This window comes from Vanacampus margaritifer, chromosome 10 (genome assembly GCF_051991255.1).
Source record: "Vanacampus margaritifer isolate UIUO_Vmar chromosome 10, RoL_Vmar_1.0, whole genome shotgun sequence".
Lineage (NCBI taxonomy): Eukaryota > Metazoa > Chordata > Actinopteri > Syngnathiformes > Syngnathidae > Vanacampus > Vanacampus margaritifer.
Window position 1 is genome coordinate 18,319,595 of NC_135441.1, and position 18,423 is coordinate 18,338,017.

Here is an 18,423-nt window from a genome sequence, read left to right on the forward strand (position 1 = left end):
TTTGGATACATTAATATCAAGTCCATGACATTATCAAGTAAAGAGTTTATAATAATTAACATTAAGGACAAGAGACATCATTGCCAGTCTACAGTTGTACATGCAATACTTTTTATTTTATTTCATTTTTTAAGTAATTGCATCTGTTCATTTAACCCTGGAGAACCCACGGGGTCAAATATGGCCACCTATAAATTCTGCTACTCTAACAAAGACCTTTTTTTTTTTTTTTACAAATTAAACTTCAAAAGTCCAGAGTGCCACTTCTGACCCCTGCATGGGGCCATCTAGTGGATGAATATTGCACTTACATGAGCCAGAGTGGTGGTGACAAGATGACTGGCAACATGCCAATTTTGTTGAGCTGTAAATCAATCCAAACAATCCATCAGATGGTAAAATTGTGGTTTTTTTTGTTAATCTATTTCATATCATGTTGCAGAATGCCTAGGAGTATGTTTAATATATATATTTTGATAAATTAGCAACTCTGAGCTAGTTCAAAAAAAAGGGTTAAAATTGAAAAAACATATATTTTGGTGTTCAGTGAACTTATAGCAGTCATTTAATGTATAATTCATAATTTTCCAAAGAAGAAAAAGGGTTCTCCAGGGTTAAAATTCTGCTGTGACTTAATAAATTCAGTTTAACATAAGCCATTAGAACCTTATGTTTTCACAGTGGGGATGGGTGTAAACGCTCATTATTTTAATGTTTTTTTTTTTTTTTTGTACATGAAGGATTAAGGTAAATGCACATTAAAACGGGAACTAGAGCAAAAGTAAAAAGGATTGCCAATGCAATTAGTGCAGTGACAAGTGACAAATGACGGGGAATTATGATTATTTTGTGTGGATGGTGTCCAAGTTAAAAACAATCACAGTAAGCCATTGTCTACGTTCTGGCATTATGTGTTGATAGCATTATTCCCTATTTGTGTGTGAACATTTCTAGTATTATAGTGTTTTATTATATACAATCAGACTTGCCACAGTAAAATGTGCTTATTGTGACGACAACCAAATCGTTTTTAATGCTACGAATACGCCGAGACGTTGCCTCAGTCGCCTTTTTTTGTTGGCACTGCTCTTTAAACCTCCTCATTTGCCACCTTTACGTCTGCCGTTTTTAACGTCCCGTGATACCAAGTAATCAGAGGGAACAATGCGGCTGCCTTGTCACGGCAACAGTATCAATTTTAGCCATGCAGACGGGAGCATCTTTGATTCTAGCTGAAAGAGAGCACAATGACTTGTGTTTATCCTTTTGTCTCTCCTACTGTCTGACTCCCACGTCAACTCCGATTTCCAGCTCAGGTGGCTCAATGAATGAGTGGGGATTCTTATTAAGATAACTTGGATGTAGACAGCGTGGGCAAAGACAGCGCATGGTGATGCGACGCGGACCATGTACTTAATTAGGAACATGTAGAAAAATACATGATAGATGACAATGTGGGGGGGGGGCAAGCCAACGTAAATGACCAAAAGAAGAAAGACGGCATGATGGTGCAGACAACAAACTGGGCAAAAACATGATGAAAGGGAACAAGGACACATGCAAACAAATAAATGGTGGAAAACTATGCAAACTAAAATAATGGTGAAAAAAGGCAACATCAACATAATGTGAAAAGATAACAAGGTTGATTACCCGGTGGCAAAAGAGAACATGGAAGGCAACTAACTACCTTGGTAAAAACAACAAAAAATAGTAAACTTGCAGCAGTAGTTTTGAACCTTCAAGGTGTTCACCTCATTTGTACATTAATTAAGCTACAACAAAAGCCTTTGGGTACCAGCAGCTTTGTATTTCTTCATTCATCTTTTTTTTTTTTCGAACATTCATTTTGACATTATAAACCAGTAAATGTAGATGGATATATTTAATTTTTGTAGAGCGGTGAACTAGACAAAGAAGGAAAATGGTGAGAATCCAGAAAAGGGAATTTAGAATATACATGCAGGGTTTCTGCCAGGCTTTTCTTGCCCCAATTGACGAATACATTTCACTGATTGACCTTCGCAACTCCCCCGTCGACAAATCACTCTAAAAACAGTTGGGTCAAAAGTAACCCAAATACGGGTCAAAAATGGACCAATCCACTTTATGGGTTAATTTGACCCAACTTTAGCCTCGTTTCCACCAAAGGTATCTATTTACCCTACACTATACTCTGCTCTGCCCTACTTGGCTCTACACCAAAAAGCAGTGCGTCTCCACTGCCACGGACGGCCACCACCCGGGAGCCCCTCCTCACCTCGCCAGTGATGTCATGCTAAAGCGATCCGCAGGTTGCGTGCACTGCGCACACAGGCAAAAACAATGGAGAGCGCAGATGGGGTTTTTTTGTACCCGGTGCTTGGTTTGTGCCTGTTTATTTCAGCCAGAAGACATCGAATGAACATTGCAGCGACCAGTAGACTGTATTCAATAATGTTAAAAAGGTTTGCACCTCCTCAAAAGTTCAAGCATTAATATGTTTGGAAGCCATTGTTGTCCGAGGCTTTTGAGTCAAGAAATTGGTCTTTACAACTCAGGAAGTTTGAGTCAAGAAATTGGTCTTTTTGCTTAAAACAACTCAGAAAGTAGAGGATCGGTCCATTTTCGACCCATAGTGGGGTTATTTTTGACCAAACAGTTTTTAAAACAAAAAAAACAATTGGGTCAAAAATATTCTAAAAACTGTTTTTAAAGTGGTACCCAACTGTTTTCAGAGTGGTACACTCTAAAAACAGTTGGGTCAAAAATAACCAAAGTATGGGTCAAAAATGGACCGATACTCTACTTGGGTCGAAAATGGGTCTTTCAGCGTAAAACAACTCATAAATATTGGTCAAATCCTTTACTTGGGTAAAAAAATTGGGTCATTTTGTATAAAACAACCCGGAAAGTTGGGTCATATTTACCGATAAAGTGGATCGGTCCATTTTTTATCCATAATTGGGTTACTTTAGACGCAACTGTTTTAGAGTGTATGGTGCGGCACATGCATCTGGTCGTTAGCATCCCCAACCGCTGTTGATGAGTATTTTCCAAGGCCAAATTCATTTGCCTTACCCGTAACAAATCACCAGGCTAAGTAAGTTTTCTGGAGAAAATCCTATTTGGCTATTTTATAACATTTCTCCATGTTCTAGATATCAATTAAAATACATTAAATATAGTGATAGATACTTGTCATTAGACTGCATTTTTTTCTGACACAAAATGTCCTTGCAAGTCAAGGCAGATTTGCTCAAACTGCAACCAAAAAAAAAAGGTTGTGGTTAATTCACAAGCAGCATGTCTCTCGATGAAGAGTGCACTCGCAGTAATCCATCTATATGCTAAGAAGTCTAATCCTCTTCTAAGGCATTTTAAGGCTGCGGTGTAAGGACAACGGAGGCTGCCTAGATGGATGTTTGCTATCTTCCAGAAGTGTCTGACTATCATATATCATTTATTTACTTGACTGGAGAATAAACAATACAGTGAAATAGCATCAATATGATGATGATACAGCACGTAGCGGTGAACTTGGCTGCTCATTGTATAGACGGACTGAACACAAACTCACAGTTGCGCTCAAAAATCTAAGTACACTCCACTTGCATCTAGATTCTAGTATAGTCTGGCACAAGGTTTAGTCAATTTCCAAATTAGGCTGGTTTTAACTCGGTGGAGGTTCTAGGAATGCTTCGAGCTTGTTTCCGTTTTTAAAATAAAGGCCTGCCTTCAATTGACATCTAAGGAATCTCGGAAATGAAGCGCTGACATATTCCATAAAGACAATGTCAAGGTCATTTGGCAAATAGTTAATTGTTCTATAAATGCTTTGATCCTAACATTTTCAGAAGTCATAATCAACACATCTCAGTACACGATGTCGCCTATGTGAGTGTTTATGATCACGTTTGTCTGCTTTCCCCTTCAGTTGTCCCCACTCTGATCCATTCACGGCTCAACAGCTCCCTCTATGAGAGATACTGTTGCCGCCTGACTGAAGGAGCATTTGAACGGGAACTTTTTGACACACTTCTCCTGTCCGCATAATTATTTTCATTTCTGTATTTATTCATCACCAAACTGTTGAGCTAAACTAAATCAACCGTGTTTGGCAATACTGTGCATTCCTAACCATTAGTACAAAGATGCACAAAGAATCTGTGCTAACTTTAATTTCATAGTTTCCTCTGTGGTTAGCAACAAACAATATATCTTGTACAATTTTTATTAAATAAGCTTGATTCTCTGACAGTGAGATAAGTACCATACACAGGGATGTGATTTGACCAAAGTGAAATTATCTGAAAATTTAGCCGGGGGTCTGTGGGCCGCTGGCACCCAGCTAGGTCCAGGGCAGTGCCCTGGTGGGGGGACAAGGGGGGCTGCGCCCCCCGGAGCTCATGGGTTTTCCATGTTTTTAAGTACTTTCAATGCACTCACATGACAAAGAAATAGACAAAAAAACAGCATAAATTTTCAATGTATATTGAACTATCCCATATAAAATGGCAGTTTTAGTCAACTCAAAATCAGTCACATTCAAAAACATTGGACTGCCTTTGCTTTTAAAAACTATCACTGAGAATATCATCATATCTAACTAATGTGATTACTAAATTAACACATAAATAATGTTGAAGAGTTCAAATTTCATGAACAAATAATTGTATCATGACCAAATGAAAAGTAACTCATATTAGAGCATACCACAAATGTCTTTGTTATAGCAGAAGATGTTATCTGTCGGAGTCATGTGCATACACAATGAACTACAAAAAAAAAAAAAAATAAAAAAAAAAAAAATAAATAAATAAAATTAAATTAAAAAAAGGATTTTTTTTTTTTTGGGGGGAGATAAAAAAAGCGGAATTCCGCGAATTAGCGGAAAAATCACATCCCTGTATACACACTATTTTCGTGACAATCAAAGTACGACTCTCCACTACCCCATCCTGCATCATAATGTAAAATCAATCAACCGGATTTGTTAGCAAAAATGTGCAAATGTCTCAAATAGTCGAGTGGATAAATACTAGTACGTGGGAAACCAGGGTTCAAATCCCAGTTGGAGCAGATATACCAACTCAGTTACCTAGTGGTAGAGTGTCTTCACTGAGACTTGGAGCTTGTGGGTTCAATCAACAAACCAGGGATATGGGTCAACTGTGAAGGTGTGTGACAATCATTGGTACTTTTTTTCTGTCTCATTTTGTTTTGAGGCATAGAATCCAAACAGTATATTTAGCACGGTCTTGAATACAGACACTTTTTTTTTTTTTTAACAGGAACGGCTATCCAGATGACCAGACCATCTTCAGTTTTTGACTTTCTGAGTTGAGCAAGGCATATCAAGCACATCTTTGACTTGATGATCAGGTATGTGTGAAGAAACTTTTTTGGAGCTATTCCAATCCATTGTTTGTTGGAAGTCTTCTTTAATCTTCAGAAGTGTCAAATCACCTATGAACTCTATGAGCCGGTCGAGTAGCAGCACCTGTGGCAGCGGCCAAACTATGTCAGGGTTTTTACTTTGTGGAACTGGATTTGGCACCTACGTTAAGACCACTATCCCACTGAAGGGGTGAACGTTTGCAAGTGTTTGCAAAGGTAGCAAATATTGATTTCTTGTCAAGGTTGGTTCAAGGTCGCAAACGTTTGTCAGACATTCGCCATGTTTCTTCTTGAAAGCCATTAAAACTGTTTGAAATATTTGAAACCTTGAACGAACCCTGGTGAGAAATCAGCATTCAGTACCTTCACAATCATTCACCCCCTCAGGATATGGGCTTTAATGGTATTGATAAAATAAAAATATATATTTTTTTTCTTTCATTGTTATTGTCATGTACTGTACACTACTGCTAAAATTTCGAACCATGTTCATATAAGGCAACGCTGTACTTAAGTCAACAGTCTTGTACTGAGACCGTCTCACGCCTCATGCACCAGTCATGTGACCTCGCAACCCAGCACTCCACTAGTCCAACAGCAAGAAATGTCATCCCTCTATCAGTGTATGTTTGATTTACACCATCCATCAGAGAGCTTCTGCATTTTCCAAATAAAACTCTGTGAACCCGGGAAATCATGCCTATTCCTGTGATTGCCACCTCTGATTATAGTCATCCCTTAGATGGAAGTGAAGCATTCGCAGAGCACAAACAGCCCCGTTGCTCTTTGATTAGCTTTAAGTACAGCAGCGGAACTGATGAAGAGACATCCTTCAGTTGGTCGCACCGGTTTCATCGTCATGTGCTGATGAAATGAATTACGTTCCGCCAGAAGTGGTGCATTGGGGGGAAAGGAAGGTAACATCGAATGGATTCACTGACTGGAAGAGGCAAAAACGGGATACAAGGCATTTGGCAGGGGCAGCCAGAATGCAATATGAATTATTTAGTCAAAGGCGAGTCTTCAATCTAAATGTTGCAAAGGTATGTTATGCCATCATCTATCCCGTGGTGCGTTCAGTGTGGCAAAGTGACGGGGCTATCAGTGTCACGCTGACGGATGACTTACAGCCTAAGCGCCCCCGCAACAGTGACTGTAAATATACTGTATCACATTTAACCTTCAAATACCAGCAATCTATGGCGAGTGCTGTGTGGTAGACAACATTGAGCTTTTTTTTGGGCTAGCAGGATGACAGTCTAATTGCCGCTCACATATTCATGTTATACCTGCAAACATGCTGTAATTGTCATGAGTGTGGTTCCAGATTTATGATGGAATTAAGACTGATCATTTTTACATATGCTTGGCGGCTTTGCTTTTTCCCCACCTAGCAACTTTGCGACTACAAATGCAAATACACTATAGAACATGTGTTATATTTAGACATTGGGAATGTCCATAATAATTGACTGATTGCATGAAATGGATTGGTGATGAATTGCTTTTGAATTAATTGAGATACAACGAACTACAAGATTGTATGCAGTCCTGTCACTTTGCAAGGAATAAAACGTCTGGTTCTAAAAATAAGTAACACATTTGTTGAGCTGAGAGTCGCTACCTGTTCTACTTCTGCTTGTTGTTATGCTTCGACCTACATGTAAGTGACTAAATTTGGACCTATTGTACCCCCTTAAAATAAAATGAATAACATAGATGTGGAGAGATTCATATCCCTTCACAGCGATAAAAGGTCAGATCAATTCTTACAAGGGAGCGTATTTGTCTTCATTTAGCAAGCAGACTTCAGTGGACACAAAACCCGATCGGAGGCATACCGATGTAATATATTGCATGTATTAATAAGAACCCAATCAAGCAGTAATGAGACAAAGCAAGAGCTACTTTAAAAAGACTATAACTTTTCTCTGCCAACCACATTTGGGCTCGGAGATGAAGTAAAACAAAAAAAAAAAACGTATGTCAATTTTGACTTGGAAAGGGCACAGAAAACACAGAGAACATGCTTCATTTAAATGACAACTGTTTGCCCTTTATGTACCGTTACGTGGGCAAATGTGGGGCTCGCCTGGAGGAAACCAGCCTGTCACGGCTTTTGGGATAAAACTCGAAATTCAAACTGAAGTTTCTCATTGAAATGTGACATTGTGGATTCACAATTTTCTTCAAGGCTAATTTGTCTCAGTAACTTTCTAAAAACATATAGTCCCCCTTAGCAAAGCGTAATATACAGTATCATAAATGTATAAATAAATACATATTATTATTGTGGCCTATTAATATGTAGATCTCAAAACTCAGTACAGTACTTGTGGTGCTAATAACATTGTTAATATAAAAAATATTTAATATACTTTTGAGCCCTTGTCTTGGCCGACGTCAGCCGTAACCGATTAACTTCTGGTCAGTGCTTATTTTATTTTATCTCCAGATACTTATTAATTGCAACACTAATTTGCTGTGCTAGCTGCTCTACGCCCTAACATGTTTTTAGCCAGATGTCTGTGAAAAGTGTACTGTACACCTAAACACTTATTCTGGTCTTTTCTGACCGCATTTCACATTAGCGGTTAGCACTAGCTTCTCCATTTTCACTTGTTGTCTCTTCTTACTCGGCGTATTGCATGCTTAGCCTCTACTTGTCCAGCTTTAGCGGTAGCGCTACTTGTTTAGACATGTAGCTTATTTGCCGCCACGGAGGTGAGGATCGCACGGCTTGTAGATGCTGCCAATTGACATCGTGCAGCGCAAGTTAGCTTAGCGCCTCGTGTTCACAAGCAGCCGAGACTCAGGGAGGAGGTATGACTATGTGACGCCTAAGGGACAGCTCGGAGCTGATTGGTTAGTCTGTCGTGTTTTATCCTCAGTTTTGAACTTCATCTTAAGATTTTAGGATGTGTGGACAGAAAGAAGACAATTGAAATAATCAGTCCATTTGTTCAGGTTCTACAGGCCAGAACATTTTTAGAATGAGAACAGCAAAAGACAAACAACACTGGGGGTGTTTGTACAGTAATCATGTAGCCCAAAGGAGTCTTATCCTCTCCTTCCATTTAGGCACCATTTACAAGGGGGGGCTTTTAGCTCGCAGCCAAATAGCCTATTGTAAGATTCAACAGCTCTAGGCTTGGCTGTCTCTGCCATCACTGCATAGAATTTGTCTCCAAATATAGGTCACCCCCCCCCCCAAAAAAAAAAAATCTAATATGCATTCTGGAAGTACCAGTGATATGTTGGCAAAATATGTCTTAAGGCAGAATTTTTAGAAATGATTTAAGTGGATGTGTAGACAGTTCCCTGCAGGGGGATTTCTACTGGCTACAGCGCTTCTCAGGGATAAGGAATTCCAAATGCTGGTAGTCAATCTTGGATAGAATCAAGATTGACCTAACAGAGATGTTTACATGTGAGAACATGTTAAAGAAAAGGATAACGTGGAATAATATCAAACTAATGCATCATATTTACTTGACTGAACCTTTGAGACATAATTCACCTGATATACCTGACATAGGCCTACGGTACAATAAAAAAGGGTCTTAAGACAATTGTATTGTACATGTATTTTTCTCCAGATGTATCAAAAAATATCACATATAAGATATAACTGATGATGATTGTTCTTGCTAACCTCAACATTGCCCGAGATGACTAATTACACATTGTAAATTTAGGTGTGAACAAACTTAGCTCAAAGCATTGAACGGAACTCATTAAAAGTGATGGCTGAAGGCCCTCCAAGTGTACAGCAAAGCTTGCAGGCAATAACGGGCTTGACATGAAGCATAATACCCACTGCCTGCAATTGTATTGGCAACCCCGGCTGAGGTCGCTCCCACTATTATGACTTAACACATCAACATCGCAGAATTGCACACACAGAAAAGGCCACCTGATGATGAACACAGCAGACAGCGTCAGGGGCTTTATCTCATGGATGCCTGCAACAATCAATTCTATCCCTCCTTACCTCTGCTTCAGTTGCTGTGATAAAAACAGACCTTTCTGTGAAGGAGACGGTCACAGCTGCTGTGCGATGCCGAGGTAGAGCAAAAAAAAAAAAAAAATAGCTTTGCCAAAACACCAGTGTCACTCTTAACTGTTAAAGAATGTGTGGGATTTTGATTTGGCTGTTTTTTGTTTTTGTATTATTTTCTGCTTGCGTTCAGATCATAGCACTAATACAGTATGTCTATTTATTTATTTTATTTTTTTACAAGAGCCACTTTCTTGACCTGTTGCATGTGTAGATGTTTTTAACGTATGGTTTGTCATACATAGCCAAAACAAAGTCATATTACTTATGGAATGTAAGTAACACTTAAGTATAAAAGAAAAGTCAGTCTCAGGGGTTAGGCAGGTAACTTGGTGTGCTCAGTAGTAAACTTGTGGCTGTTGTGATGATACATCGTGTGATTTCTCTTATTTGAATCCCTTCATACAAACTATGTTGAAGAAAAAAAAATAAAGTGGTGGGATGAATATGTGCAATGTGAATTCACACGTACAGTATAATTGAACGTATGGTGTTCCACAGGGTTCAATTCTGGGGCCTCTGCTGTTTTCATTCTATCTGCTGCCTCTGGGTTCCAGCTTAAGAAAACGTTTTTTAACCCCTTAACGTTCCGACGGCTTCACTTGAGTGACGGAAATCCTAACCGCATGATTTGCAATGTCAAGTTGAGCAAATTTAAGCCAGCACAACTAGCTCTAGCGAAACTAAAAGAACACTTAAGTTGGATGGAGATGGGGAATACAATAAAACAACTCTTTCTGAATTCAAGGTGAAGAAATACAGATTCCATGAAAAGGTTACTCTCCCTGTTCATTTTATGTTATTTACCCACAGCCTGGGAAAAATCAATTGAACATTGAGCGTGCAAATGAGCCTACAGTTGATGTTGACAAAATATGTGACCCCCCAGGAAATGAATGAAATAATTGCCCAAGTTAAAAGCAAAAAAAAGTCACCCATTGAAAAAAAATACAAATTCACTTTTGGCCACAATTTGGCCTATGCAAAAAACCCAAAACAAAAAAGATCGGCAACAATGCACGGCATGTTGAGTTACATTCTACTCTAGGCTCACAGATGAATGTGGTTTTAGCAGGCCCTAAAACGTTACATTTGTGGTAAATGTTGCAATGCAGCAAGTGAGTGCCTATAAATCATCAGAAATGGTTGAGGTAGTGGCATGCATAGCCTCCAAAGGGAACCGGCAGCCAACTCCCAAAGGGGTGGTAAAAAGCCAGATGAGGCACTGGCTCCAGGCCATGACTTTAAATTATATATTGATGACAGCCCATGATAAAAAATGACCCAATTTAGTATCCAAAATCAATTCCCACCTGCATTGATACGCGGGGGTTGGCGAAAGCCGCCCGGTTTATGACAGCAGTTAAGCCGCAGACACGTTTTCCCTCAAAGTGTGGTCAATACAAGCAAAGAGCGAGCGGAGGAATGGAGTTAAGAACAGAGGCACTTTACAGCCAATGATCTGGTGTCTGTGTGGGTAAATAACATGTCTGGCATGTTTGTGACATACTGTCATTTGTGTGCAGAGAGCTCCAGAAAACTATGATTGGCACAAAAGAGCAACATTTTTCTCTATGAGATTGCTTGAAAACATATCGCTCATTTCATCAACAGTTTTCAAAGAGACATGCATTTTTTTCACCATTCAAAATAGTTCTAAGACGTCTTTATACATAACTGTAGCATACATTTATCCATCAATGATCAACAAGTAGAGCTGAAGTAGAGGCGGCAGGGCACAGCTAGTGATGGGAAAATGACGCACTTGCAATATTTGTTGTACTTCTCTAGATGGTGATGTTTGTTTGAAAGATAATAGCTAGTGCAATGGAAATTGTTTACATTTCCACTGCAACTTTAAAGCAAGAGTGCCACCTAGAAGAGTTAAAAAAATATCACAAGTGCTTCATGAAGCTTCCTTTGTCCATCACTAGACACAGCACCCCACCAGTAAACTAATGTGGCGGCTAACTGGGAAGCACAGTTGGCACCAAGGCACCAAATTACACTTTGTCAATTACTGAGTGGACCTGTGTATGAGAAGCACCAAACACCAATATGACCCCCACACACACACAGAAAACATCGACAAGTTCACAAAGCAATCAAGAAGGTGCTGATTTTCAGAAGCTAATTTGGCTAGCTAATGCTAATCTGCACTTCAAACAAACCCCAGTGGAGCCCCGCTTAATGCGAGAAGTCTTTCACTCTTCTGCATCCAGCCTGAAAATGAATGGCACTTGTGCAAAGCAACCACATGCTAATTTAAACTCTGCAATGTAATAAATAACATACAAGTGTTTTGCTTCCTCTGAGTTTGTCCTTTCTGAGAATATTAATTAGCACAGACAAAGCCAAACCAATCATCCTTGGCTTATGAAATAAAAATGGCATTTCTACTTCTGGTGGATTTGAAAATAAATCACAAGAAGTGACCTTGCAAAATCACCCTGGTTAATTAGAAAATGCGTAATGATTGCAATCACAAAAAAAAACTTCATATACTGTAAGACCTGAGCCACCACAAAAACATCACATAAAAACAAACAAATGAAAAACAGGCGTGTCAGTCAATATTATACAAATACGTGGAGCCATTGTTGTAAGACTTCAACAGAGCCTTATCTGGAGAAGACAGGGATCTCCCCAGAGAAAACTCAATTTCCTGCTCATTTGTACAACAATCCTTATAATTATCTGTGTTCTTATCGGAATCTCCTGACAGATGAGCTGTGACAAGTTTCTCTAGGAAGTTATTAATAGTAACTGACTGGCAAACTGTCATGCCAATGAGTACTGTGTTTAAATATCGGAGCTCTAAATCTGTACGTTATCTATTTTGCCTAAATATGATGAATGTGTTGTGAAAACTAAAAATTGCAGTAATAGTTCAGTAAAAAAAGCGACAAGCAAAGCAATAAATACAGTTTGGACACTGGAACGGAACACCGTGTTAACCTTATATGATTTTCTTAAGGCCATAGTCAAACTGGACATAAACAATCACTTGATATCCCCCATACTAAGGTCTTTTTACCCTTTCCTCTTCCACCAATATCAACAATCCTGAGAAGGAGACCAGAGATAAGTCAAATCCTCCAAAATGACATTCAGCAAAGGGATCCCTCAGGGACTGGTATTTAGCACCCTTAGCTACATTCGGAAGAACCACCAACAACACTGCCATACACATTGTTGATGACAATGCAATGATTAGCAGTAGTGATGGGAAAATGAAGCTTCATGAAGCACTTGCAATATTTGTTGTACTTCTCTAGATGGTGATGTTTGTTTGAAAGATAATAGCTAGTGCAATGGAAATTGTTTAAATTTCCAAAGCAGCTTTAAAGCAAGAGTGCCACCTAGAGGAGATAAAAAAAAATCACAAGTGCTTCATGAAGCTTCATTTGTCCATCACTAATTAGCAGCAGTCTAGCAACAGTCCAATGGACAGGGCTCTGGTATATTTTGGTTTAAACACAAGAACAACCTGGACTAAGTCATCATAACTTGCTGCTTTATAGTATTTTACAGAGGTGGACATTCAGTCAACATTGAATAAAGGTCCGTCAAAGACGGGCACCCATTTTCTTGACGATAAACGAGTGACGATAAACGTATAATAATTGACGGACTAAGCATTGCCCGAAGCGGGTTTTCGTTCGTCAATGAACTCATCAATAACCGGGTCGGTACTAACGGATCTGGGCGTTCCGTCAATGACTGAATCTTTCTGACGGACGATGGAAACAGTGACAAATGCCCACTTCGAATGACAGAAACATCGACGGTCACCCGTTTCACTCAGGAATGACAAATGACGGGTTGACGATTGCAATGCGGTTCGGTTTGAAATATTGACGGTTGGACGGTGACGGAACGGTGTCCCGACTGTTGACAATTGACAGGCACTCAAAATTAATTGACGAGCCCACTCACTTTTTTAGATTACAGCAAAATTGTGCCAATCGTTTCTAAGTAAAGTTATTGTATACATAGAGGCAATAATAGTTGTGGAAGAGTCTTTCTCTGAGTTTCATGGAGCAGGGTCTCCCAACAGCCAGGTTGATGAATCTCTCTCCTGCTACAGTTGATCAGATTCGGCTATCTCCTCCCATATGGCGGGGGACCGTGGGTGCTATTTGAGGAATGGGAAGAGGGATCACTCTGCAGCAGGTTGCTTTTCAGGCTAGGCAGGTGTTGTAAATGTCCAGGAGGGAGGCGAGTGAGCCACCACTTATCTTCCGTGAGCATGTTCCCAATGTAGGGCAGGGTTCGACTGCGGTTGGCAACAGCAGATTTTGATTAAACAGGTGGGAGCGCAGTGTACAAGTCGTGGCTCAACAGGGTGATAGTAAAGTCTCAGCAATGAAGCGGGATGCTCGGTGTGCTAGTCTTTGATGAGGTACTGCTTTTTCTTACTAGCGGTGATCATGTTGGGAATTCATTTTGAAGTGACTCATTTTGGACTTTTTGAAGGGAGATTGTGAATATTTTCATTCATCCATGTCAGGTTAATTAGAGTGATATTGTTTAGAAAGATAAAAAAGTAAAAAAAATCAACAGCAAATGGCTTTAAGAACAGTATGTGGTCTACCTAGAAAACATAACAATTATTACCACACTGTCCTGTTTTCTCTTAGGAAAGGGTTTCAATTCATAGTGATGGGCCACAAATGAAGTACTGAAAAGTAGTGGAGGACAGAAAAAAAAAAGAAGTAATCGTTTTTGGTCTCACCATATATAACTGATCCACCATGACGTGAGGAAGAAAACAAATGAAAGAAAGAAAATTCTGGAAGTCATCACTCATCCAGAGCTGGTGGAAGTGAGACAGGTCGGTTTCCTAATATTCCTCATGACAGACTGTCCTTTTCCACTGCTGACCTCCCCGATCCTTCTCTATTACTACTTCCAGGGTCCAGGGACGAGTATCCCTTAGACGGCCAGTGAGGAAATTGTTTCCATTTCCAGCCATGGCTGTGAGGCTACGGTGACAAATGGCTGTGTGGACTTGAAGCACAAGTGACAGACATACTGGGGAAGTTAGATGAAGATGTGACAATTTGAACTTAATTTCCACTGGCATAGGTTTCCATATACATCTTTATGTAAATATTTTCAGATTAAGAATAAGGTGTATACTACACATATAATTGATATTAGGAAAAAAATATTTTAGTATTTTAGTAGTAAATAATCAGTAACGGTGTTCCCCATGGATAGGTGTTAAGCACCCTTCATTACTTTGATCCTAACTTGAAATTATATTTCCATTGCAGTATGGTGAAGTTATATAATTCTTATAAATCATCCCAAGGTGAAGCTGACTACAATATTATTTGACCTCAAATCTATCATTTCTTTTGTTTGATGATTTCTATCATGGAAGTATGCACTTAAACAATACTTAAGTCCAAACTTTATCCAGTCCGGGGTCCTCAAAAGTCAAACCAACCCCAAACGTGAATCTATTAAACCTAATGTAATATCTTAAGGTATTTTCAATCTATATTCACTTTTAAAAAGCAAAAAAAAGTTCAATAACACTGTGGGCTCGCTAGCAGTGATATTTTAGCTCAAATTAAGCCTTCTGGAAGCTGCCTTCTGTTCAATAGTCTTTCTGCTTCAGCACAAGAGGAAATCGTCTCAACCCAAGGATCCCTCGCAAGTCCATTGAAACAGAAAGACAAATGATCTCTTCTGCTTTCCTGCTCATCCAGAAAGGCATTTTGTCTAAGTAAGACAGAGCCAAGTACATCGATGAGTTTAAATGGAAAAACGGGTGCTGCTTTATTATGCTGCAGTGCTTTGAAATGAATGTGGATAATAGATATATTCACAGCAGTATTAATATCATCAAAGCCACCCCCCCGCCCTCTTATTCTCCATTTTCTCTTTCTCCAAGGCACCAAAGTACTTTGCCCTTGGCTATGTCTTATACTAAATAGATTTTTGAGAACATTTGTGTCATATTTTCTCTTTTCCCGCATTGTCAAGACAAAGTGTCACTGTGGTACTCAGCGCGCAGACTTTGCGTTTGCATTGTCGGGCTCCACATATTCATCTCTGGAGTGACGTTAACCAGGCAAATTGGCCGATGACACTTTGCAAGATTGGCCCGCTGATATCAAGATGGGGTCACGGTATGAAAATATTGACTCCTACGGTTAACGTCACAGGATTATGGTCTCAATAACCAGCAACGAGGACGGGGAGAGTCAATAAAATGGAAAGGACACAATATCTCTTCATCATCATTGGCTATTCACATCGTTCCAAACAGATAAGAAAGTCCATTTATACATTGAATCACATGAGATGGCACGAACAGCCCCATATTTTGAACAACTGCAATCAGGGAAACAAAAACACTTTATCATTAATGATGCAATCAATGCTTAATGTATATCCTATATTCCCAAATAATGTATCTCCCTCCAATTGATGTTGTCCTCCAATTAACCGATATATAAGTGCTCCCTCAAATTTTCTTCTTACTTCTTCCAACAGGAAAGTTCATGTTCACAGATGCATACATTAGTTATGCTATGCTTAATTTCACCTTGAGGGGTTTTATTAATTCCAAAATATCCCATTAACTCTGTGGCTAACAAAAACAATAGCACTGAAACACATTAAGGCTTAAATTAAAAGTCGTGCAGCATGTGGTCAATGAATATTAAAGACGATTTGTGATACATTTTGTGGAAACGGTGTCCAAGAACAACGATCGCAATGTTGGGTTTAGGCTGTCGTCAATTCACTGCTTTTATTCAGAAGAATCCTTTTTATTGTGTTTTAAACTCAAATTTCCTAACACCAGTTGTTTAATATTATTCCAAAAATGTCTTCTAATATTTATAATTGAAATAAATAAAACAATACAAAGAAATAATAAATACCATCTCTCACCACTATTCAGATTCCCAAAATCGATTTGATTCAAAGGGCCTGATTCGATTACAACCACAGCACTATGTAAATAAAATGGCAAAAAAGGTTGTGGGTTCAATTCCTGGCTAGGTCATGACAAAGAAAATGGGACTTGTTACCTCCCTGCTTAACACTCATTAAAACATAATACTCATGTATTTTAAGAAAATAGTTCTATTTATTACAGCTTAAAAAAATCAACATTACTTGTTTTTAATCTGAAAATAGTATTTTCAAGACCGCAGTGTTTGATATGGGTCTAGTAAATTTAAGTACAATTTTCTTGTTCTGTTGGCAGATAATTTTGCTTATTTAAAGTAATAATTTTCTTATTTTACTATATATTTTTTCTTAAATATTCTACAGTCCTTTTTGCAGTGTACCCTTCTCTAAAACGCTAATGACACAAGAAAATAGTAGAAATCAGAAGCTTAGTTGGAACCTTGTATTGTCCATGAGAAAAGATTGGAATGCCCAAATATAATACAAAGATTAAAAACTCTTCATTTTAATTGGTTAAAATTGAATGACATTTTTATTTTTATGGTGCTCAGCTGCTGAAGTCAGTTGCATGTGTCGTCCTTGAATGGCTTTGACGCAACTCACTTATTTCAACTGTCTTCTAATTGACTAATTCAGTTCATTACGCTTTACAAAGCTGATTAAAAAAAAAAAAAGTTGTTGCCTATAGACATCAATACATGAGGACTATTCAACCCTCCAAACACACTAGCAGGCTGTCTGAGTCAATTATGTAATCAGTTGAAGTAGATGGAATGAGTAATTATGATGTTGGAATTATTTAATGAGAATGCACATATTTGCCCAAAGCCTAAATGGCTGTTGTAACACAAACAAACAACTCCATTCTACTCTATTCCCTGAATAATGGCCGTGATCAAACCAGGCAGATTTAACTAGAAATAAGTCAGTAAGCATTTGCTTGAATAGATGCCTTGTTTAAATAGACACCTAGACGTCTCATATTACCTTTAAAAACATAAAATAAATCAAATGAAATAAAAAAGTTTAGTATCTCAGTTCATGGACATTAAATAGTTTACAGCTGAACCTATTTCAACACAATTGCTAACCAAAACAACAGCTTCTACAAGCGCAGCTAATAAACCACTTAGTAACACTTAAGTGCAAAATAAGACCTGTTTAGAGATAATATACCAATTTCCCTTCAGAAACTATGATACAATGCTATTATTTCATATACTGGAATAGCGAAGATGTGTTAAAAAATAAAGTCAATTGTGACATACCTTTGCTGGCACTCTCCACATGCTCCAGTTCCTCTGGAAACCTCAAAATCTCTGGGTATGTCTCGTCACATTTCTCAGCCAAGAAATGAAGCAGGGTTGTGTTCTGAGCGATCGATTTGGTGTCTCGCAGCTAAAAAGAAAAACAAGGGAAGGAAGAGAAAGGAAACATATTAAGTTCTCTCCATTCATTTTTTAGTTATATTTGTATTAATTTTTGGGGAAATATGTATCGTATTTTTTATTCCCCCCCCCCCGCAGAAATACATCGTAAGTTACAAATCATCAAGAAATTGTGTGTGTGTATATATATATATATATATATATATATATATATATATATATATATATATACATACATATATATATATATATATATATACATACATATATATATATATATATATATATGTATATATATATATATATATATACATATATATATATATATATATATATATATATATATATACATACATATATATATATATATATATATATACATACATATATATAAACATATATATATATATATATATATATATATATATACACAGTATTTTATTTTTATTTTTTTCAGGAGACCCCACAAACAGCATGTGGACAGAGCAAAGGTAAAAAAATATATATTTTTTAAGTATTACATTGTGATTTATGAGCTGCCGGTGCTATGCAGATTCATGTAAAATACTCAACATTTGCTCCATTTTTGTTGTACTTGTGCTGAACTAACTATTGTGTCGGTGGAAGCTCTGTCTTCACACACTGACATCAGAGTCT

At 38.1% G+C, this 18,423-nt stretch overlaps 1 protein-coding gene across 5 annotated transcripts in view; it reads right to left on the reverse strand.

Annotated features, from left to right (window-relative positions):
• The window catches only part of diaph2 (diaphanous-related formin 2), a 421,729-nt gene that overhangs the window by 140,317 nt on the left and 262,989 nt on the right, over positions 1 to 18,423 (reverse strand). For all 5 annotated transcript variants that reach the window (XM_077577699.1, XM_077577700.1, XM_077577701.1 and 2 more), the window contains one exon: positions 17,647 to 17,776. In XM_077577699.1, coding sequence (XP_077433825.1) covers positions 17,647 to 17,776 — 130 coding nt within the window. The remainder of the gene's footprint in view (positions 1 to 17,646; positions 17,777 to 18,423) is intronic.